This window comes from Ambystoma mexicanum, chromosome 4q, assembly GCF_040938575.1.
Source record: "Ambystoma mexicanum isolate Mex_15411 chromosome 4q, UKY_AmexF1_1, whole genome shotgun sequence".
Classification (NCBI taxonomy): domain Eukaryota; kingdom Metazoa; phylum Chordata; class Amphibia; order Caudata; family Ambystomatidae; genus Ambystoma; species Ambystoma mexicanum.
In genome coordinates this window covers 897,274,258-897,298,002 of record NC_090928.1, presented here as the reverse complement: position 1 = coordinate 897,298,002, position 23,745 = coordinate 897,274,258, and the positions used below count along the sequence as shown (strand labels likewise).

The following is a 23,745-nucleotide window of genomic DNA, read 5'->3' as shown; positions in this document are numbered from 1 at the left end:
GGAAAAAAAGTCAGGTCTTCTTATGGCTGCCAAAATATCAAAATATCAAGCATAACAAAACCGATCAGTTTTTGTTTTTAAAAAAAGGAAATCAATGAAAGGATTTTCAAAGCACCCAACTTGGGAGAGCTTGAGAGTGTCAAGGTTGAAAATTCACTATGCATGCCAGTGGAAGAGAATTAGAGGCGGACATTTCCCAAATAACTGGTGGAGAAGAGAATAGTTTGCCATGTGTCACCAGCGATTTCAGAAGCAAATTTTAAGTATTCTATGATAGAGAAGGAATTGCTGGTGTGTTTATTGGGAGTAAATTATTTCTGCAAGTATTTGTGGGTTAGTCCTTTTACGCTATGTGCTGATCACAAATGGTTGGATAACCATAAAGGGGATGAGTAAGGAAACACTGTGGTTGGCAAGATGTAGCTTAAAATTACAAGAATATGATTTTCAAATGAAGTATGTGCCTGGGGTGAAAAACCAGATAGCTGATTTCATCTTGCAGCTGGCAGTAGAGGAGCCACGTAGTGGAAACAAGGAAGAGGAAGAAGAGGTAGTGGTTTTGGTACAGGAAGCACTGTCGCAAGAAGAATGGAATAGAGAGATGATCTCAAATAAGTTGTTGCTGCAGGTTAGGGATTAAACCAGAGGAGGTTGGCCCAAGAAAGTGAGATTAAGTGAGGTCCTCATTCCGTTTTGGGAAGTAAGGGATGTAGTTGTCAATGGAAGGAGTAATGTTAGTGCAAGGACAAATGTTAGTGACTCCAGTGTCACTGAGGGAAAGATTGCTGAGGTTGGCTCACAAGGGTCACCATTGAATAACAGCAACTAAGTGTAAGATTTGTGGAAAATATTGGTGGCCGTGAATAAATGCAAGTGTAGAGAGGATGGGTCAGAATGGCTGGTCATGCCAAAATTCAGAAAAAAGCTACAAAGTGAGGAAGCAAGAGAACTTCTGTGGAACCTCCTAGGGGAGCAACGAGAAAAGTGGGCATTGACATGTTCGGTCCATATCACAATTTGAAGTCTGGGGTGAAGTTCCTGTTAGTGATGGTTTTTTTTTTTTTTAAATATTTTATTGATTTTATATTTTAGAAAAACAAACAACACACAACACAACACAATACAACTGTTAATTATTTACAGAAACACAAAAGAAAATACGAAAAAACTCCCCCCACCCCCCATCAAGCCAGAGCCGGCTCCCTTGTATCCTCATTCGGGGCACTGTCAGGTGGAACATTGTCCGTAGGCCCATCTTCCGAATTCTCAGATTCGTCCAAACCCTGTTGTTGGTTGGTCATAGAGGCCACCAATTGTCGCCAGGCCAGCAAGGGCCCTATCTCCTCCTCGCCCCCTCTAGTGACCGCTTCAAACCATACCACGGATTCAGCCTCCGCCCACCTCATAAGGTCCGCCCACCATAGTTCCACTCTCGGCCTGCAAGCCGATTTCCAGTTCATGGCAATCCTGCGTTTGGCCAGAGCATATGCCAGGTCCCTCATCTTGCTCAGGTGCCTAAAGTGTCTGGGCCTGGGGAAGATCCCAAGCATACACGACCAGGCAGATCCCACGTCCAACACCACTCCCCCACCTGCGAGCTTCATCTTAACCTCCTCCCAAAATCTATACACTTCCGGGCAGGCCCAAAACATGTGTAGCAACCCAGCGTCCACCTCCCCACACCTGGGGCATTTTTGAGTGATCGAGCCTCCGAACCGTGCGATCTTCTGGGGAGTCAGGTAGGCCCTGTGAGTAATGTAGAACTGGAGTTGTTGGAGCCGTGCATTTTGGGACACCTTTTTATGATACCCCAGGACCCTCTTCCACTGACCCGTCGTCATGAGTCCACCCATCTCCTCCTCCCATTCATGCCTCAGTTGGGGCAACTCTTTCCCAGCCTTCGTTCTGAGGAGTTAGTATATCCGTGATATTTCATGCCCGCCCTCTGAGACATCATACATAGTTTCAAGGGTGGCATCGGGATCATCTGCCAGTGCCGTCACCGGCCATCTCTCTCTTACTCGTTGCACTAGCCTGGCATAGGTGATGTACTGGCCTCTGTGCACCCCCGTCTCCTCCTCCAACTTTTGGAAGTCCAGCGCCTCCCCCTCCCGCCATGTGTCCCCGAGCGTGGCCAGGCCCACCGGCTCCCAGTGCCTACGGACAGACTGAAACAGTTGGGAGTCGTTTTCGCACAGGGCCACCAGCGGGACCTGCCAAGATAGCGGTTCTGGCTCCCCCATCAGTTTCCACGTTCTGTGCCAGACCTCCCATCCCAACCTCAATAGCCGCCCTCTTCCCGTCAGTTTATTCCTTTGTAGCCACACCACCTCTCTCAGGAAGTATGGGGCCGCATCCTCCCGCAGCAACCTAGATTCCGCCGAATCTTCATCAGACAACCACCTGGCCACATACAACAGCTGCCCCGCCAAATAATATAGTTCGAAGTTGGGCAAGCCTATACCCCCCTTCTCGTACGGGTTCTGGAGCTTCCACAGGGCCACCCTATTTCTGGAGTTACCCCACACGAAGCCCCTACACATACTATGAAGTCGTACAAATAGGCTCTTGGGGATCAAATGCGGGACGTTCACGAAGAAATGCAGGAGTCTGGGAAGGACCACCATTTTCAGCAAAGCCGCCCTCCCCATCATGGACAGGGGCAATCTGGACCAGAATGTCATGCTATTCCTGACCCCCTCTATGGCTATATTTACCCCCAGGTACCTAAACGTGTCGGTCCGCCATGGTATTGGCAACACCGGCAGCCTCTCCAGCGGGACGTCCCTGTACCCGCCCAGAGGGAACAGGCTAGATTTCCTGGGGTTCACTGATATGCCCGAGAGGACAGCATAATGATCCAGTACTTCCAGTACGTACTGCAGGTTCTCCTCCGGGTAGCGTAAGTAAAGCAGCATATCGTCCGCATAGAGAGATATTAAGTGGCTGCTGCTGGCGGTATTAATGCCCACCTCTCCGTATTGTTGCCGCAGGCATATCGCCAGCGGCTCCAGCGCGAGTATATATAACATGGGTGACCAAGGGCATCCCTGCCTGGTCCCCCTGCTGAGTTGCCAGGCATCCGAGACTGTGGCCCCAGTCTTGACCCTTGCCACCGGGCGGTTATATAACAACTGGACCCATCTGATATACCCAGGGCCCACGCCGTATCCCTGCAGGGCAGCTTTCAGCCAAGGCCATCTCACTGAATCAAAGGCCTTGACCGCATCCAGCGACACTACCGCCATCTCGCCCGTGTCATCCTTAGTATGGTCGATAACATGGTGCAGCCTCCTATGGTTATCGGTGATATTCCTGCCTGGGACATATCCCGTTTGATCCGGGTGGATCAGCTTGCCAATCACCTTCTTCAACCTGTTGGCCAGCACCGCCGTGAGTATTTTGCTGTCCTGGTTTAGCATGGACAGAGGTCTATAAGATCCACACTCAACAGCCGGCTTGCCTGGTTTCAGTAATGGGACAATCATGGCCCCACGGAGGGACAGCGGGAGTTCTCCCTGTTTGTATGCCTCGTTAAACAAGGCCAGCAGTGGCTGGAGCAGCTCCTGTACGTACACCTTGTAAAACTCACTAGGCAGTCCATCCGCTCCAGGTGCCTTACACGTGGGGAGGCCCCGGATCACCACCTCCAGCTCATCCGAAGTGATAGGGGCGTTCAGTTCCTCCCGTTCCAGGTCGTCTAGGGTGGGCAAGCCAATGTCTTCCAGTGTGTTCAGGATGTCCTGGCTCCTGTCCTCCCCAGTGTCCTCATACAAACGTTTGTAGAAACTGAGGAATTCCTCGTTCACCCCATCCTGAGTGCTGCGAAGACAACCGTCTTCACCACGGATCTCATGAATAACCACTCGGGGGGACGCGCTCTTGTACAGCCAGGCCAGCAGTCTGCCTGGCTTGTCGCCCCCCGCGTGCAGCCGCTCGGTGTATTTCCTATGGTTCAATCTACATAGTCGATCCCAAAGAGCGCTGCACGCCACCTGAATGTCCCTCATCCTAGTCTTGTCTTCCTGAGTGGCGTTCTCGAGACGAGCCAGGCTCTCCAGTTCCCTTTCGGTGTCCTGAAGCTCCCTCCCGATACCCCCTTGAAGTCCCTTGGATTTAGAGATGGCCACTCCGCGCACCACTACCTTAAAGGCCTCCCACAGAGTTCCCGCAGAGCGCACGCTACCCGTGTTTATCTCAAAATATTCCCCGATGGCAACCCTCAGGTCTTCCCGGAATCCCTCATCCTGCAGTGCCTCCGACCGGAGCCTCCATGTGGGGACCCGAGGCCTAGGGGGTTGGTGTCGCCACTCTACCACCAGGGGCGAATGGTCCGACAATACTCGGGCCTTGTATTCCGCCCCCACTATTTCGCCCGCTATCTCGGCAGTTCCAAACACATAATCCAATCTCGTATATGAATCGTATGGCGCCGCATAGTGCGAATACTGCCTATCTGTGGGGTGGAGTTTCCTCCACACATCTACCAGTCCCAGGTCTCCCAGCAATGTCCCGAGCGCCTTGGCCGCCGGCGACATTTTCCCTTTGGTATCAGCGGACGGGTCGATTTTGGGATCTAAGACGCAATTGAAGTCCCCACCCCACACCATCCTGTTAGTGATGGTTGATTCTGTTTTTCGAAATGGCCTTCAGTGTTGTTGGTGAGTAATGTGAACATGAATGAGGTGATACAATTCTTAGACCAAGTTTTTAGGAACAAAGGTGTATCCACAGTTATAATAAGTGATAATGGTGTTCAGTTTTAAAGAAAACATTAATGGAAAAGGCAAGAGAGGCTGGCATTAAATGGACATTTTCAGCTAACTACCATCCGGAAACAAATGGGTTAGTAGAAAAGTTTAATCTGGTCATGGTGGAGACAATAGAACAGGCCATGAGGAGTGGTTTAGAGGTCAGAAAGGCTCTGGAGGACAGGTTGTGGTGTGTGAGGATGTCTCCCAACATGTTAAAAGAAGTGTCCCTGTTCCGCCTTATAAGGGGGAGAGAACCTAACACGAAATGTAAGCAGGCTTGGGTAAGTGCTAAGGCAAGAAATGAGAATGTTTCAGTAGAGGAAGTTAGACAGCATATAAGGGAGAGACAAGCTAAATATTCTAAAGTAAGAAGGTTTAGTACACATATAGATGATGTCAAGATGGAATTTCATCCTGGTGAATGGATGAGAATAAGGAAAAGACTGATGGTTAGAAAGGGATTGTCTAAGTTTTCAGAACCAGTTAAGGTGAATGAGGTGTTCTGAAATGCAGGTCGATATGGATTTTCTTTTATTCTTTATTTTCATTTCTTAAATAACAAAGGACATTACAGTAGATTAATGAATAAACTGAAATTTTAACAGGACGGTAATAGAGCGTTGCATATCCTCACTGGAAATCTGGCATTGGGAAGATAGCCAGTGTGAGCTCATATAAAGATAGATGGTTTCTGTGGCAAGGTGGAATGGAGGGCACGTGAAAACATAAGTCAGAGGGTCCAGGAGGGGAAGAAGTGTTAATGGGGGTACATGTTAAAAAGGTTGAAATACAAGTGACCCAAGGGCAAGGGGCATTTTGTTTTTCAGGAGAGTTCCAAGTAGGATGCAGAGTGTGCAAACAATTAGTGTGGGATAAGGACTACTTGGGTACACTGTGCCTGTGGGTGGTGCAAGGAAGGCATGGTATCAAACAGTAAGACGCACACCAGTGATCACAGTTCAAGGGTACTTATTGAACTTCAACTGGGTTTGAAAAATGCCTATCTAATCTTAAATCTAAAGATGGGAGCAAGCTACGACCATCAAATAATAATAACGCTAGTCGAGTCTGTCAAAATAAAAGGGCCTATACTAATAAACCTATTGCCAAACCTTACTTCTAAATTCAAATAGTGTGGGAAACAATGTTATGGAAAAGAAAAGTGTTCAAGAAATCATATGTCAGGATATTCAAGCCGTTGTCTTCCATTCCCCACGTTTGCAGCACGGGACAAAGCGGCACACTCGAGCTTAGCACAGTCTCTGCCTTCTCTAGCACGAGGATGCAGTTCAAATATCAGTATCAGGGCCTTCTGTGCCAAAGTCTCCTTGACATTTAAAGTCTAATACTTGAGAGGGCCTGATGCGACAAACAAACATTCAAAAGTTCCTTTTTCCTCAAGATTCTCATGTACAACTTCTTGGTGATTTTCGATTCACCCCGGGACCCCCTTCACCGGACTCAGACCCACCCTAACACAAACCTTTCAAATGATCTCCCTCCGATGGGCTCGGACCAACTTTCTCTACTTTTCCAAGCTTTCTTTACTTCATAAATTGAAGACTTTTGACTGTGCACAGGATTTTGCTCAACCCGTTGCAGGACCACTTTGATTAACAATTACTCGCTCTCTTCTTGTTATGCTCTCTTTCTCACTTTCACTTTGCCCTATCTCAGCTGGATACCTTACAAAGACTTTCAACTGAGCACCCACGCGTTACCGGAATACTCTGTCAAGGGTATTGTAGCTTTCTTTAATCACTCATCAGCAGTTCAACTTTACTTACGTCCTTCATCACATGCGTGAGGTATCCCCAGTGCCTTCTCTTCTAACACTAGGACCGAGTATTCTTTGGTTGAGGCTCTGGCATTAAGAGGGGCTGGTGAAATATAAAGAATAATTGTGCCACATAATGTCTCTGGAGGGAGGGACGTTGCTGGTTTGGTTTTGCCATGTAAAGAGTACGCTTCGGGAATTGGATGGTGAGAATCCCCAAAACCAGCGGCTTGCCATCAGAAAGAAGCTACGGTTACAGAAAAAGTTAGGGAAGGATTGCTGGTTAGAGCGAGAAGGTTAAAACTGTGCCTGGCTTATCTAGATCTTTGGTCCCCGGGTAGGAAATTCTAGCAAGATTATATCTCTCCGCCCTATGAGAAATCCCTCTATGTACAAGTGAGACTAGGGACCCTGAGGTGCCTGCTTGGACTCCATCGCTGTCAGATGATGTGCCTGAGGGTTGAAGAAAGGCATGATGTTGGGGACCAGTGTGGCTTCAAAAAACCCTGTTACATGCAATGTGTTGGTCGTGGTGCGGGTAGTTGAGGGGACATGCCGTGGCACATGGCATGGTGCACTCATGCTTATGTTGTGCAGCCTCAGCTGAAGGTTGTGGGATGTTGGGACATGCCACACAGATGTAGTGTGAATACTGGCGTAGTGACCTGCCATTTGCTGGGGACGGTGGTATGGGGGTCTGTCAGGGTGTGGGGTGTTGGGATGTGAAGGGGGGACTGTCGAGAGGGGGTTGGAAGGTGCAAGGCAGAAGTTGATGGCTGACCCAGTTGCAGGCCCGGTATGTGTATTGGTGGTTTGTGGTCGGTCTGGCAAAGGACATGGAAGGCCCATGCCATTGTCATTGGATGGGAGGGTGGGCATGTGTGGGTGCAGGTGAGGGCTAGCATTGTCGTGTTGTGGTGGCAGTGGTGGCACGACAGGCACGCATGCGGTGAGCAGTGGCAGGCTGCCTTGTGTCTGTGTAGGGGGGACATGCTTGTTCACTTGGCAGTACAGGCTGCCTGTGCAGTGTTCCTCATGGATTTCAGGCACGGGTCATTGTGATGAGGCCTCGGTGTATGGCCGCAACAGTGCCCTGGGTGTTGATTCAGGTGTGTGTGAATGTGCCTGCAGGGTGTGATTTGGAGAACGGGGGCTGTGCAATTGCCATTTCCGTGCAGTAATGGTACGGTGGTGAGGACAGGGTGAGCAGGGGAGTGTTGTTCATATTGGGGCTTCATGTACTCACCTGCCTCAACGGGTGTCCCAACTCCGGCCTCCGCAGTGCCCACTCCTTCAATGGCCTCCATGTGCAACACACTGCTGCCCTTCTCCCCCGAGGGCATGAAGCGGATTGGGGAGTAGGGCCCGCCACTGGTGCCCATGCATTGTCTGCGGTGTGCAGACAGGACGTTCCGGACCCTCAGGCGGAGGTCATCCCATTGCTTGTGGCAGTCTTTCACTGTGCATCGGGTCGTCCCCACTGCTGACACCTTCTGTGCCACTTCCTCCCATATCTCCTTTTTCCTCTGCTGGGTACTGCGGCGCTGGTCCGTAGAAGACAACTCCCCGGCAAGCTGGACTATGGTATCTGCCAGCATGTGCAGCTCTGCCTCTGTGAAGCGCGGCGCTGGATTTCAGCAGTCAGGAGGGGTGGATGTCTACTGGATCCTGCAGATTGCAATGGATTGTGTTTTAATGATGGCCGCCGGCCTGTTTCCTGTTCAGGCAATCACGTTATTTCTGTTTACGGTATTTCCGGTACCTCTGTTTCCAGTGCCACTATGTCCGGCATTGTCATGCCGGAACCGGGGGGACCAGCACCCAGGCTGACGGTGCGGCCGGATTTTGCCATTTTTCGCAGTGTTTCCGTGATGCAGTTGTCGCCATTTCGGGCCTGCCGGAATGCACGTGGCCGACGACTTGTGATCGTCTGTTGTTTCCGGCACTACGAGTTGCCAGAAACCTTGGGACGGGCATCACGGAAACAATGATTTTTTACTGCAACACTCGGAATGTCTTTTTTATATCCTCTGAGTGATGAATTAACATCTTCAAGCATGGTTTGAAATTCTTCCCTACGTTTTAGATTTGCCAATTGTCTGGCCAGGTCATTAATTTCTGTTTCAAGATGTGTGACAGATTTTGATAGCTCCTCAATCGTCAATAAAATGAGGCACAAAGAACATTTATTTAGAATGGGTTCCCACCTCTTTACAAACTCCGGACTATCCAGTGTGTTGGTCTTAAATATCCTCTAAGTCCCCTAGGTATTCTTTGGGCAGTGTGTTGGTCTTAAATATCCTCTAAGTCCCCTAGGTATTCTTTGGGCCCAATAGTATTGTGCACATTTGGTAGACGGTAGTTTTGGTGATATTTCCCTTCGTATAAGTTTCTCTAATTAAGATATGATGCGATCTGGGTTCACGGTGGTTGATTCTATTTCCTTAATTAGACCCAATATTCGTGTAGCTTCATGTTCGTCGAATATGAGGGTGATCGCATCATCAAAATAACTTTATTCGGCCATAGGCCATCAAAGTAAAGCCTAACACAATACACAAATAGCTAATAAACATTGTAGAGAGGATAAACAATCAAACTAAATAGTGTATACCCCCATTCATTTTTACTTTAGGATTGAAGAACACTCAATCTATGTGCCATAATCATGACCCATGGGCTTTTCCCCCAATGGAATAGAGTTCGCACCTGAAGGGACACGATTATGGTTAATGTTTCCAGACAGGTGTGTGATGTCATAGAAAAAGTAGGGGCTAATAGAAATCACACTGTTTGTTTTTAATACGTCGGATCACTGCCCAACACACCATGGCCACCCCCTGCTCCCTAAAGACCAACTCCACGATGTCGCTGGTAGAGTCACCCTCATTGTACAGACTCGAGCAATTTACCATGGCTTCCCGAGTTACAAACGAGCAGCCCCTGGAAATACTGAGCCAATACAGACATTTATTTAGGAATGCCTCACTTGGTTCTCGTAGGTTAGATTTCAATTTCGGTACCCTATGCAAAACTTCTACTGTCTCTCATAGTCTTTTCCATTGGTCAAACCCTCCCGGGTTGAAATTCTGGGTACATTATGAGAAATATCCTTGAGGCTATTATTTCCCCCATTGCTGAAAACCCTAACATCCCTTTTAACCTAACTAATTCTCACTTGATAGTTTCTAGTCTTTCTTGAGCCACTTCTGTGAATCTACCAAATATAATATAATGGATCTATGGTATAGCGGCAGGGTGGCTTATTAGCTTCCCTGGGTGCGGGCTACCAAGTAGGGTGCTTGTTTCGGCTCTGTGGACCAGGTGAGGCTGCATGTGGTTCCAAGTGAGTTGGGGCCTGGGGTACTATATTAGTGGCACCTATTTGGTGTTCAGTATTTATAGCAACCGGCAAGAGATCGTTGGTGACATGTAATTCTCGCTCCAATGGCTTGCAGTGGCCCATAACTTCCATAAGGCCAGACATTGCCCCCTCCCCCTTTTGCTCCCCCCTCCATTTCTCCCTTGGACTTTAACAAGAGCTTTTTGATATCTGCAAGCTCAGAAAGGACTTGTTTGTATTTGCAGTTGCAGCCATGGACAGAACGTGCCTCCTTGATGGATGCGGCTATGGTGGGGGATATACTTGTGCCCGGTTGGTTAGGGACAATTGGTATGGGAAGACAGGGTAAAGGGCCATTCCCTTTGCTCATGGCCATCAGATTCTCACTCTGAATTTCAACAGTAGCAACAGACCCTTTTTCAGGAGTGCCCCCAACCACATATTCCATTAGTTTTGTTGGTTCTCTGGCTCTATTAGTATTTACACACATGGGGGGCCTCCATGGCTAGATGGTTCTAGCTTGCCAGACTTGTTCACACCACTGTCTCTGCCAAAAGTGGCGGGGTATAGAACTGAAGCAGCTGAACTGAAGACGCTGGAGGGCCCACCTGAACACAGATGTTGAGAACGTTTGGCTGTGTGGGCATGTTGACAGTTAGCAGCCCCCCCTACCCTCCGGGTCTCAGAGCTCAAGTTGACAACAGTTGGGCAAGACGAAATAGAAGCTGTCATGATGGCCATGGTAGAGTCCAGATTATCAATGCCCCCCCCTGACCCTTCCGCGCCATGCTAATAGAGACACTGGGGGATCCAAAAACTGCTGAATTTCTTTTATTAACAGGTGAGCATCGCCGAAGGGACCAGCAATGGCACCAGAAGGGTCTGCTAATCTTGAGGCCTCCAAATAAACAGCACCAAAAAAACCTGAGATGGGCCGAACTGGAGTTTGCTTCTTCCTCCTGAGCGTATTTTCCTTTTTTCCGTTACCAACTACGAGGCCAGTAGCAGGGTCAGGTGCAGGAAGTGATACAGGCACAACCTCAGAAGCCTCAAGTGCCTTAACAAATGGAACTGGCGTGGTCGAGTGTGGTACCACAGTCCGATTAAAGCATAGAATGCACTCAGCCACTTCACTTCAAGAGCTTCAAGGAGTGGCACCGGCGATGAGAGCACACTGAGTTTACAATTAATCCTTCGAAGTCAGTGGTTTATCTAGCAGAGAGCATAAACATACAGCACAGTGGCAAGAGTAGAAAGCTAGTCTGTGTTCCCAGTAATGTGAGGTTCACCAGTCTCGCCTGTTACCTTGCGTGTTGGCCACGTTTGATCGGAGAGAATTGAAGAACGGCAGCCATAACACCCACATTATGGTGCAGCGCCAGCTGGAGAACACTCTTCGCACCGGAGCCAGGCAGAAAATAAAGAAATGGGAGGAAACCCAGAATAGATGATGGCACATACCCCACAGGCCGGCCAACACCCTGCACCCTTAACACCCATGGGCTTCAGCCCTCGTGGCGGAAAGCTCAGTTTTTAATGTCATGGCAGCGGCTGGCTGGGTGTGCAGCAAGCTGCCAGCAAGACTTCCAGGACTCCAGGCAATGCAGGACACTGACTCCCTTAACGCCGGCTGGTCATATGTTTGTCAGTAATAGTATTTATTTTAGAAAAAGACATATCACTTATAGTGTAAAGTGGGTGCTACCGGGATCTTTGTGCCACACCCTTCAAAGTAGGGTAGAACAATTTGCAAAAACTCCAGTTATCCGGTGCACACCAGCGATTTAGAAACAAATTACTGATTTGTGTATTGATAAGAGGGTGCGGGGGAGAAAACCTTGGAACTGTGTCATATAATGACAAGAGTAAACAAACCAGTGTCCACTGTCTGTAGATGACTCATGCCCCCTCCACACCAAGTATTCGCCTCACTCTTTCTCTGTTGCTTTAAGCATTCTTCTATTCTCCCCATTCTTAAGAAGCCTTCTCTCGACCCTTTTCTCCGATCTAAATTTCGCCCCATCTCACTTCTTCCTTGTCTCTGGAAACTCCTTCAGAGGCTTGTTTGTACTCAGATGTCCACTTTTGTCAAGGACAACTCTATCCTTCCTTCGCTCCAATCTGACTTCCGTCCCTCCCACTCAACTAAGACTGCTCTTCTCTCTGTTTGTAATTCTCTCCTTTCCACATTTTACACTAGGCATTCCTCTCTGCTCATACTTCTAGATCTGTCAGCGGATTTTGACACTATCGACCAAACTCTCCTACTGGCTTCCATTGATTCATTTGGGTTTGCAGATTCTGTTCTTGCATGGTTTAGCTCCTATCTTTCTGACTGTACCTATTTTGTATCCTGAGCTTGTTTCTCTTTGCACACACTTCCCCTCCCTATGATGTCCCTCAAGACTCGGTTCTTGGCCCTTTTCCGTTTTTCACTCTACACTTCTCCTCTTGCTATTATCTCTTCCTTTGGGATTTCTCCCCACTTCTATGCCGATGACACACACCTTTTCCTCTCTTTCCCCGCCTGTACTCCCGCTATTCACAATAACTTTCTTCATGCCTACTTGCTATTAAATCATGGATGTCGGAATACTTTCTTGTTCTAAGCTCATCTTCGCTTGGTTGGCTGCCTTTTTCCTCCAGGCTCAATTGTTAATTTTTTCTGTATGGTTTTTAAATCCCTTCGGAGACTTGCTCCCATTTATCTCTCTTCCTTGGTCTACTTCTATGCGCATGCTCATTCTCTTCGCTCACAATCCCAGTTCTTGCTAACGGTCCCTCACCCTCCTTGTGCCCAATCCCGGTTCCATTCTTTTTCACTTCTTGCTCCCTATCATTGGAATTCTCTCCCCTTACCTCTCCATTCGACTACCTCCTTCTCTGAATTTCGTACTCCTTTAACACCTATCTTCTCCAATTTTAACTTCCCACTTCTAATTGCTTTTAACCTAACTAATTCTCACTTGATAGTTTCTAGTCTTTCTTGAACCACTTCTGTAAATCTACCAAATATAATATAATTGTACTGTAACCATTTTTACGTTCAGCGCTCTGGAGTAAAGCGCTCAATGAATAACAAATACAAAATAAAATCATTGTTAATGCAGTTGAAGCCCCACAGAACCAACTGTCAGTGCTACTCTTTTGGCATGCATGTAACAGCGTAATAGCATGCCAAGGAAGTCTTATGAGTACCACCCCACCACCCTTGTACTCAGACTGCCAGTGGGAGGCAGATGCACTGTTCCAATGACAAGGATATCGAAATCGAGAAAGAATTAAATCCGAGAAAGGAAAGGATATTCCATGACTAGTACTAGCAGAAAGAAAAGTAAGAAAGCGGGGAAAGAAACGGTGATAATAAAATGGGGAACCAATGCATAATAGCTAGACACATTAAGCAAAGCGAAAACTGGGTTAAAGGAAAATGAGTATTACCGCCCTTTCATCTGAATTGGCTTACCACATTCATTTTCGAAAGGCGAAAAATAAAATGCATGTGTCAGGGTGAAGGGTTAATCGTGGGGATGGGAGGTGGGGTTCCAAGGCGGGGTGGGTAACCCTTGTAAAAGCAAGGATTGATGGAGCTCGAACAAGGTGCAGAATTGAAAAGGGGCACTAAGATAAAACCCCAATTTGAAATAACGACACAGATCTGATCGTAACTTTGTTTAAAATGTTGTAAAACAGTATTGCCAGGAGAATATGAGACTACTGGTTCTAGTAGTAATAGGGAGGCAGTGGCCAGAGCAGAGACTATTATGACGACGACGTCTTGATATGAATGAGCTGACTGTATTCTTCCTGGTTGTTTTGAGGAATGTTGTTTGTGCATTATTTAGTATTTATTGCTTCAAAATTAAATTAAGAAAAAACATTATAAAGGCGCAAAGTTTTTCCAAAATCTAGTTTCTGATTTCACACTTCTTGTGTGAAAAAGAGAAAAAAAAACTAATAATTGAATCCCTTTAAATGAATTTCAACAAATGTCCATGCATTTGCTCGAAAAGTACAGTGAATTGTTGAGAATTAAGCAGGCATTCCACTAGTGAACTTATTTTTTTTCAGCAAAAATGGTGGTTAATTGGGTACTTAGTGACAATTCCATTTCCTTGAGAACAATTTTATTTGTTTTATTTCATTGTTTAAAGCGCGGTCCTAGCTCAAGAACAGTGGAGTGCGGGGCAGGATGTGGGAAGCCAGCATTTAGACTGGTGTCTTTTAACAGTAGCACCGTACTGCGTGTTGTGGTCTGCGCATCAGTCTATGCATTCATCAGGATTAGTACTTGTTCAGGTATTGTTAAAAAAGCCACGTTTTGAGAGATTTACTAAATTAGAGAATTGTGGGGCATTCCTAGCCGATACCCGGACTGACCTCCAGAGGGTGGATGTGGGACTAAAGAAGGATTGGTTGAGGGTCCTCTCTTTGTGCACAAGTTGTGATTCGAAATAGCTGGTCAATGATGTATCCAAAAATCTTGCAAATCACCCACAAAGTGTTAATCAGTTAGCCAGGCCTACTATACTTATCTTAAAGTGCCACAGCCAGGTTTTTACTACTACAAAATATCGGATATTGAGGATAACATTTCTTTGCAGCATATGCCTCACACAGACTATTTAAAAAATAAAAGAATTCTGCAGAAAATGCCTTTGCGAACCAGAACCAATGTCAGTTGTGTGTGTCACTTATGGTTCATTTTGACATTTGGTGAAGCATTTCAACTCTTGGTGATGCACTAGAGATATTTGACACCTGTCATTGATGCTGTTTTTTGTTCAATATGATATTTCGTTATTCTTTTGCATAGGCTGCTACGCCAACGGTTGTCTACACGATGGATATCTCTCCGAGGGCACAGTGCTGCAGACTGCGTGCGCATTTATCTTACCGTCGCAAGAAAGTGGGCATTCTTTGGTGCAAAGCTGTTTGCTGCAAAAGTAAGCCGTTGGTATACTTACTTTTCGAAAATGAGGGGCTGCCTTACCGTACTTTTGTGTATGCACAAACGATGTTTGCATGTGTGTAGGCAACATTTGCACAGTCATGTTAACACGAGTGGAAATATACTTGCACTGTATTTACCCTGCCTCTAATGTAATTGTGGCTCTGTGTGCTTACATAATAATGATAGCAAAAATGTGTTATTCTCCAGCATGGGGTCTGGCATGGATTCACATGCTCATGAATAGTCCCTGTCGTCAGGCTGGGAATTCTTGGTAAAAGATAAAAAAAACAGCTTAACTTTAGCTTGAAAACTCTATCTCTCCTCTAAACCAATCCCTGTCCTTTGGGTCATACTGCCTCCGTCCAATGACCTTCCTCTCCCTAAGCTCCACTCGTGGGAGCCATCTTCCGATTTTTACTGCATGCTTCAGTGTTGGGAGCCCTCTTAGTGCTCTCTGAGCGTTTTTTTAATATTTCAAGTTTTCGGCAAATGTTAGTAACGTTTTTGACTGTTTTTTGTCTCATCGTTCGGCCAGAGGTCGACTACCGGCAGCTGTCGGTGAAGATCACACTACATCGTGGATCTCTCATCAAGTTTCGAGAAGGCCCAGTCTTGTGCCAACTTCGCACCTTTACATCACGACTGAGCAGAAGAGATGCCTCTTCAAACTCTGCGCTAAATGCGGATTGAGGAATGTGTACATTGAAGATCGACACCATAAATGTCAGTATTCCCTGCATCCGGACCATGATGATGAGGAGGGATGCGAGGTCTGCTGTGGATTTTCAAAAAAGACAAAGAAGGATCGCTACAGGAGGCTGCCACCGCGGGTCAAATCGGGCAAGGCCTTTGACTCTGCTTCCGGGCATGGTCATGCTTCCCCCGGGACCGGCCCATCACATGAATGAACTCCCTCAGAAAAGATTTGGTTGAGGTCCTTTGAGAACGCCCTGCCCTCGGGGTCCAAAAGAAGGCAACGCTGCACGTCGTTGATCCCACTGCGTTCGCTGCTACTGTGGTCCCTGCTCGGGAAGAACAAGGTTGTCGTCACCAACCACTTCCATGGTGAGCCTACCAGTGAGGGGCGCTCCTTCTAAGAGAAAGTCCTTGACTCCTTTAAAACTCTGCTTACCATCGGCGGACAAGACGACGAAGGAGAGATCCAAAGGTGCCCCTTTGCTGCCCCCCTCGGCGATATGATATGATATTTATATAGCGCCTATACCCAATGTGGTTCAAAGCGCTTCAAGGCAAGGGAGGGAACAAGGGAAAATACAGTGACATTCTTACAGGCGATGAACAGTAAGGATGTGAAATCAACTATCGTACTCGGCCTGACCACATTACAGATAGTGGAAGAGCTAAGACATGGATAAGGAAGGGAGGGGGAGAGTGGGAAGGAAATGGAAACAGACAGGCAACTACTTTACTAGGCCTGACGACATTTCTGGTAGAACCAGAGAAAAATAAAAGGTGAGGGAGAGGGGTGCAGAAAGGGAGGGGAGTAACAAAACAAGCGACTATCATACTATGCCTGATGACATTTCAGATACTGCTGGAAGGGGAAGTGGGAGAAGACAGACGAGGTTGCTATCATATTAGGTCCAGGGACAATTCTGATAGAGTAAGTGCATAGAAGAAAGAAAGGGGAGGAGATCGGGAGAGGAGAAGAGAACAGAAAGTAAGCAGTCAAAAGAGTGGAGAAGCAAGAGGGGGGAGTGAATACAATTGCAGAAGTCAGTGGTAACACATAAGTTGCAAGCCAGGATACAAGATGAAGATGGGAACAGCATGATTCAGGGCCACCATGAGTATAAGATGGACATGAGGTCCAGCATGAGAGTGAGGAAGGGTGACGCACCGTGAATCAATGAAGTCCATAAAACACAAATACAGCATTGGCCACAAGACGGTGATGGCAAAACCAGAATGTATCAGGACAGACTCCTGCAGAAGTAGGCTGGAGGGGGATGAGGGGGAGCAGGGTAGAAGAATCGAGCAAAACAGGCAACCTGTGTGTGGGAAGAGGGGCACAAGGGAACATCATGGGGGGCAAGAGGGAGTGGGGGTGACCTGTGGAGACAGAGAGAGTAAACACATATTGGTGCATGCTTACCTGCTGTCTGAACAGGGGTTTGGGCCCTGGGCCGAACAGGCCCAAACAGGAATTGCCATTTTCTTTGTCTGCCCTTCGCTTCGGACGCCTGAGCCAGAGAAGCCCTTGATCTAAGAGTTAAGAGCAGGAAGGAAGAGGCAGGGCTAAGAAGGTGGGTGGTGCTTAGTGTAGTTTATTTATTGAGCGCACCAAGCCCTTGGACAACTGGGCACTAGGCTTACATGTTACAAGTACAGACAACTATAAGGTACACACAATGTAAGGAATATACAATATAGAAACAAGAAATATACATATAATATACAAAGAAGGTCAGTGAATGGATGCATTTATGATGTATACATCTGGATCATGGTGGGCTTTAGTCTGTTAGGTGGCTATCTTGCTCGTAGAGCCAGGCTTTGGTCTTATATCTGAATGCATGATAAGACGGTTCTTCCCTAATGGAAAGGGGGAGCGCATTCAATTTTCTAGCCGCTAGGACAGGGAAACTTGCTCCGCCTGCACGTTGTTGACTGAATCTGGTTATAATGACACTGTAACTCATAGTGGATCTAATGGGTCTTGATGATGTGTGGCGAGATATAGTTTTGGACAGATAGATGGGGGCTTGATTGGATAGGCACTTGTGAGTAAGTGACAGGGTTTTGTAGGCTATTCTTTGGTTGATGTTGAGCCATTTTAGAGAACGTCTAGTTTCCGAGATGTGGTGATTCTTGGGAATATTTATGGCTGCTCGAATGGCATTATTTTGCAGGACCTGCGTTTTATTAAGGTTATGTTGTGATGTGCCGAGGTAAAGAGCATTGCAGTAATCTAACTTAGATAATACTAGGGCTCTAGATAGTGTGATGCAGTTGGCTGGAGAAAGGAATGGTCGACAAGCTGTAATAAGCTTACACGTGTAGGCGGATGAGGAAGCTAGCGAATTAGTTTGTCTGGTTAGTGTTAATGCTGAGTCTATATAAATCCCTAGTGTTTTCAGGCCAGGTGACCTAGATTCACTTGCACCTGCTCCCCATCTGCAAAGAAAAAGAGTCTGGAGGGCTCCTTTTGTAGAGAAAATGATCGCCAACCAGGAGGCACCAGTGGGGCAGGGCTTGCTAAGTGGGGAAAAAGAACAGCAGCCAGGAAGGCACCAGGTGGGCAGGGCTTGGGTATCGGCATCAGCAGCTGAACCGACCAAAACAACTTTGTCATCAACGGTCATGACCACGTCGACAAAGGCTCCTGCTACCACCCCGCCGACAACCTCGTCGACTACTTCTTTGTGAAAAGGGGGGCTGGCCACGAAGGTGATGACACAGCGAGGGCTGCAGGTGTCTCTACCGCCATGGTGTGAAGCAGCTGCTGCAGCTCTGGCGAAAGCCCCTGGAATGGGGATATCAGCCGTGCCTCCCCCCAGGAGTCTCCAGAGAGGGGAAAGGTTAAATCTCTTACAGTCCCTAAGAAGGATACAGAACCACAGGCTGCTCCGGTAGACAGGTACAGATTTATACGAGCTGCGATGAAAGTGATGACAATTTGCCCGAAGACTATTATTCGGACAATGAAGGGGGTCAGGGACCCATGACTGTAGGTGGGTCACCATGAGATGAGCCTGGTCCTCCACCTCACCTAAAGAGGCACAATAGTCCGGAGCCTCCACCTCTCATTCCTTCCAGGCCTCAGCCCAGGGACATGTCTTTGGACATTTTGGCCATGCTGCACACGCTAGTGTCGGAAATTCAACAGAGACTGCCGCCCACACCAGGCCCTGCTCTGGCTAGGAGTCCTCCTAGACTGCTTCCCGGAAGCCCCTCCCGTCACAAGCACAGGTCAAAGGACCCCACTGGTCCAAGGCGTCAACCGACACCACGCCTCCACCTCGGGACTTGACCCCGACTGGGGATCCTGCAATGCAGAAAAACATAGGCACGGATATGGTGGGTATCGTGACGGACACCGACAAAGTTGATGACTTTGTACTAGCTGACGGGGAACGAGGGAGCGTGAAATAACCACAAGGGGCCTCTCCGTCGGATGAGGTTGGCTCCTTCCGCGCAGTGATGTCCAGCCCCTCAGAACCTTTCCAGCTGGTGCCCGAGGAGAGACGAAAAAGGAAGTATTCCTTTACCAACATCATGAGTTCAGACGGAAGACCTGTCATGGAGACTAGGCCTGCCGCTGTTTCTGCCTCACTCTGGGCGCTCAGGGGAACTCGGCATAGGTGCGTGGGAGCTCAAAGGGTTAAAATCTGCTACAAAAGTGCTAGGAAAGCTCCATGAAAGGTAGTACACATTCCTTCATTACAATATGGTTCTTAGAATTACTCCAACATGGCGCTCCTTTCACACAGGGCACTGTGTGCTGTGCATTCTAGTCTTTGGGCGTGGTTGGCTATTTAAGCCACGCACAAGGACAGGTCCGTGTTTCGCGTGAGAAACTGTTCACACGCTCTCCTCGTCTTAGAAGCCCCGGCTCTTCTGCGGCGTCACAGCGTTCCGCCTCAACTTCCAGCGACTCCTGCTTCACAGCGGTCCGTAATTCCCTGCGTGGAGAAGAAGAAAAGAACGTTAGCGTTCACTTACCTGCTCGCGCGCACCCCCGGCTTGTGCTGCCAACTCCAGGGACCTTGGGACTTCGACATCGGGAGCTGCTCTGGATCCGCTCGCGTTTTAGCTTCTGAACTCCACAGTGGTTGCAGCTCGCATCATTTTCAGCAGCCGCACCTACAAGAAAAAAGCAAAGACAGTGAGTAAGAGCACAGCAATTGCATGACAGCCAGTGAGGAAAACTGGGACACTTACCTGCATGCTGCAGCCAGTGAAGAAACTGGGACACTTATCTGCATACTGCATCCAGTAAGGAAACTGGGACACTTACCTGCAGACTTTATCAGTGAGGATGCTGGCACACTTACCAGCATACCAAGACCCATTGAGGCAACTGGGAATATAGACTGGCATTTGAGTACTTTTTGGACTTTACTTCTGAACGTTCTCCAAGACCCAAAGACTGAGTTGTCCTGGGCTACTCGAACAACCAACCAAGAATCAGCACCCCTGCCTCCAAGCAGGATGGAGAGCACGCCACTTCAACACTAAAGGTGGGCCGAGAACCACGACCAGAATCACCCATCACACAGGTTCACGGGAAGGGGCGGGGGGGTGCCACAACACTAGAAAAGCTTTAACCTTTTTACGTGTGTGTGTTTTAGTCAGATCAGCTAGTCCCAGTTCGGAGTGGGGAAGGTGCCACACCCGGAGGGATTCATCGCTCCCGCAGAGCACCAGGTGAGCGTGCCAGGACATGAAGCCATCTTAAAACACTCTGCCTTAGCAATGGAGACCATGGACGTGGACCAGCTAGCGCAACTCTCATGAGAATTGCGTGCAGAGGTGCATGCCGCTAGATCTGAGACCAATACCCTAAGACGAGAACTAGTGGTCAACAGGGATAGAACCGAGGAGTTATCTCATCAAGTGCTTCAAGCACAAGCCGGACAGGTCCCTCTTCCCAGAGGGGGTGTTCCCATACCATCCGCTGCGCCGGTAGTGGGACCCATACAGGTAGTGGTCCCAGGTAATATCCCTTTAGCACAGTGGTATTCAAACTGTGGGTCGCGACCCCCTAGGGGTCCGTGGGTGCATCCCAGGGGGGCCCTGAGAGCTCAGCATGAAAAAAGATTTTTTTTTTTTTTTTTTTTTTTTTTTTTTTAGATTGGAAGAAATGGGCAGGGGTGGCCCACATGGGCGGGCTGAAGCATGAAACTGTCTCAGGCAACAATGAAAAAGTGGCCCACAGTTGTAAATGGATATTCATTCCTTTAGTCACAGACTGGGCCTCATTACTACTATGGCGGACCAGTAACAACGGTGCTGGTAAGCTACCGGCACCGTTGCTACCGTTCCGCCATAGTAAGAGTTGTGCTCGTGGGTGCTTGACAGCCCCCGCCAGGTCTGACCTCAGCTCGTCGGATGCACCAGCACCGTTATTAACGGTGCCGGTGCATCCGAGCTCCCCCTTCCCATTTGAGCCATATGGGGCTCAAATGGGAATGGGGATCTACCGGCACCTTCGAAAGGGCAATTATCATGTCCGCCTAACTCGGCATGACCTAGTAATTGCCCATTCGCGGGTGCCAGACCCGGATGCAACTCCAGTGGCAGCCGTGCCGGTTTTACCGGCACAGCTAGCGCCAGAGAAGTTATGAAGCCCACTGTTTCAATAGTACCCAAAGGGGTGCTTTGTGTTAAAATGTAAGTAAATTGTGATATATTCAGCAACAATGGTCAACATTACTAACTGCATAGTGGCCCCTCACCCATTATGGAGGAGCTAAGGAGCCAGCCCAGTGAAACAGTGAGCACTCCCTCAGCTGCTTTATCCAGCTAATGGAGTGCTCCTGGGCTGGCTGAACTGTCAAAGGGAAACACTGTTTCCCTTTGACAGTTCAGTTTAGTTCCCCAGCCGCACATGCTCACTGAGCCATGCAAGTGCTGGGGCGTTTTGCTTCGCCAGCATTGCATAGCTCATTGGAAATGCTGGCTGGGGCACTGCATGTCTGTATGTCCGAGGGGGAGCTCCTGCGCCTCCTCGCACATACGGACAGAGCAGCTGGAGCAGCACCCACACACAGGCCAATGCAGAAGGTACGTTTATGTTCATTGTTTTTATTTAAACATGTGTATGGATGCGTTATGAGTGAGTGTATGGTGATGGATGCTCATGTGAATGATAGAGTGATTGCTGTATGAATGTGCAGCGCCTTGCATATACACATAATCATGTTCATTGTGTTAGGACCAGTGGGGCCCAGGGGACAGGGATGGCATCTTTTTACCGGACATCTATCATTCAAAACCCTCTGCCTTGTCCACAAGGCTTTCTGGGGCCTCGGTCCAAAATACCTTCAGCTATTCCTCCGCAAATACCTCCCCTCTCGAGCTCTTCACTCCTCTACCTCCAACTCCCTCAGGGTCAGTCGTTTATCAAAGAAACGAGCTGGGGGTAGATCTCCGTCTTCGGCTGGGGCCTCCCTCTGGAACAGCGCCCTGCCACTCTAAAACTTGAGGAGAACCATCTTTCTTCCTGCACTTATCAGACCTACCCTGTCTGCTGCCTTAAACGTAGCACTTGCAAATTGCTGGCTGCACTACCACTGTTTGTTGCCTTTATTATTTATTTATTGTTATTTATCTGTTTCTCCTCTGCTTCGCACTTTCCACTTCACCCCCCTTCCATGCACTTTTCCCCTCACACTTGCGCGTTCTCAATGTCACTGGGCCTAGTAAGATCGCTGTTTTATTCTCCTCTGTTCCCCTCCCTTGCCTTGTCACGCTCTGAAACACTTGTGTACGAGCGCGATAGAAATAAAATATCAATGCCTGCCCCCTGGACTCCCAGCAACAATTGCAAACTGTTTGGCTATTTACCCATTTTTTGTTAAAAGTATGCTCTACAATGCAACATTTTAACCTATTATTTAAAAAGAAATTCACAGGGGGAAACCCCCCCGAACCTCCCCTTAATGCCCCTCCACTTAAAAAAGATTCACCAGCCGCCACTGGCCCTCAGACTGTGTTGGGAACGGGATGGGGGAACCATGGGATAGTGATGGGAGCAGAGTGGGGAGAGCCCTGGGTGTGTGATGGGGTGGGGAGAGACCAGCGACTGGGTAGGAGTGGGATGAGGGAGCCCAGCGACTTTGATGGGAGCAGGTGACGGCGCGCAATATATACTGTCCATTTGGCATTTCTGGGGGGTCCCGACCTGCCCAAATTTTGCTCAGGGGGGCCCTGGCCAAAAAAGTTTGAAGACCACTGCTTTAGCACCTCCCGAAAGGTTTACAGGTGATCCTAGAAAGTTTAGTGTATTTCTGAACCAGTGTCGCCTACATTTCCTCTGTCGACCTGGGGTTTTCCCGAATGACCAGTCAAAGGTAGCATTTGTACTATCATACCTGGGAGGCCATGCAGCGGACTGGTCGGTACCGTTGGTAAATAGGGACAACTTCATATTACACGATTTCCCTGATTTCCAGCGCAAATTAGAGAAGCTTTTCGCTCACCACGCTCAAGGACAGGACAACGAGCTACTATCTTTACGTCAGGGTAACCAAGATCTTTTAGCTTAGGTGTCAACCTTCAACCGTCTGGTAGTGGAGACCAATTGCCCAGAGGAAAAACGTGTTACCTTGTTCTATAGAGGTCTAGGAGGGGAACTTAAAGATGTCCTTGCCCAGGTAGTGAATCCTCCCGTAGGGTGCGCAGAATACATTGACTTGGCCATCCAGTTAGACCACAGGCTGCAAGACCGGAAAACCGACTGGTGTGGTTCAGAGAGTCGGGTCGGGCCTTGTATGTCCGGCCTAAGGATTCCTTGGCCCGTACTGTGGCCGCTGATCGTCCAGAGCCTATGCAATTAGGGGTTCTTCGGGCTCCTCTCACACTAGCAGAAAGAGATCGAAGACGCCACGAACAATTATGCTTGTATTGTGGCCAGTCAGGTCACGTTCTCAGGAATTGCCCAGCTAAGCCTCCCCGAGTAGGAGCCGTTGACAGTGAAAAGGAGGACACAGAAAACTCCAACGCCCGGCAAACCTAGAGGCCAGTTTGTCGAGCGCAAAAGAAGGTCATTGGGCCTCTCATGTCATGCTTCCAGTAACATTGATTAACCAACAACAACCCGCCAAGATGCATGAGTTGGAAGCATTGTGGATAGCGGCGCTATAGGGAACTACAGGGACCTAAGTGTAGCTAAGAAGATCGGATTGCCCCTCTGTACCAAAGGGGTGGCGGACAACGTCATGGCTGTGGA

General features: G+C 48.3%; 1 protein-coding gene across 1 annotated transcript in view; it reads left to right on the top strand.

The window, feature by feature from the left end:
* PLEKHH2 (pleckstrin homology, MyTH4 and FERM domain containing H2) overlaps positions 1 to 23,745 on the top strand; it is a 1,974,292-nt gene that overhangs the window by 1,739,318 nt on the left and 211,229 nt on the right. The window contains exon 26 of the mRNA XM_069608462.1: positions 14,691 to 14,820. Coding sequence (XP_069464563.1) covers positions 14,691 to 14,820 — 130 coding nt within the window. The remainder of the gene's footprint in view (positions 1 to 14,690; positions 14,821 to 23,745) is intronic.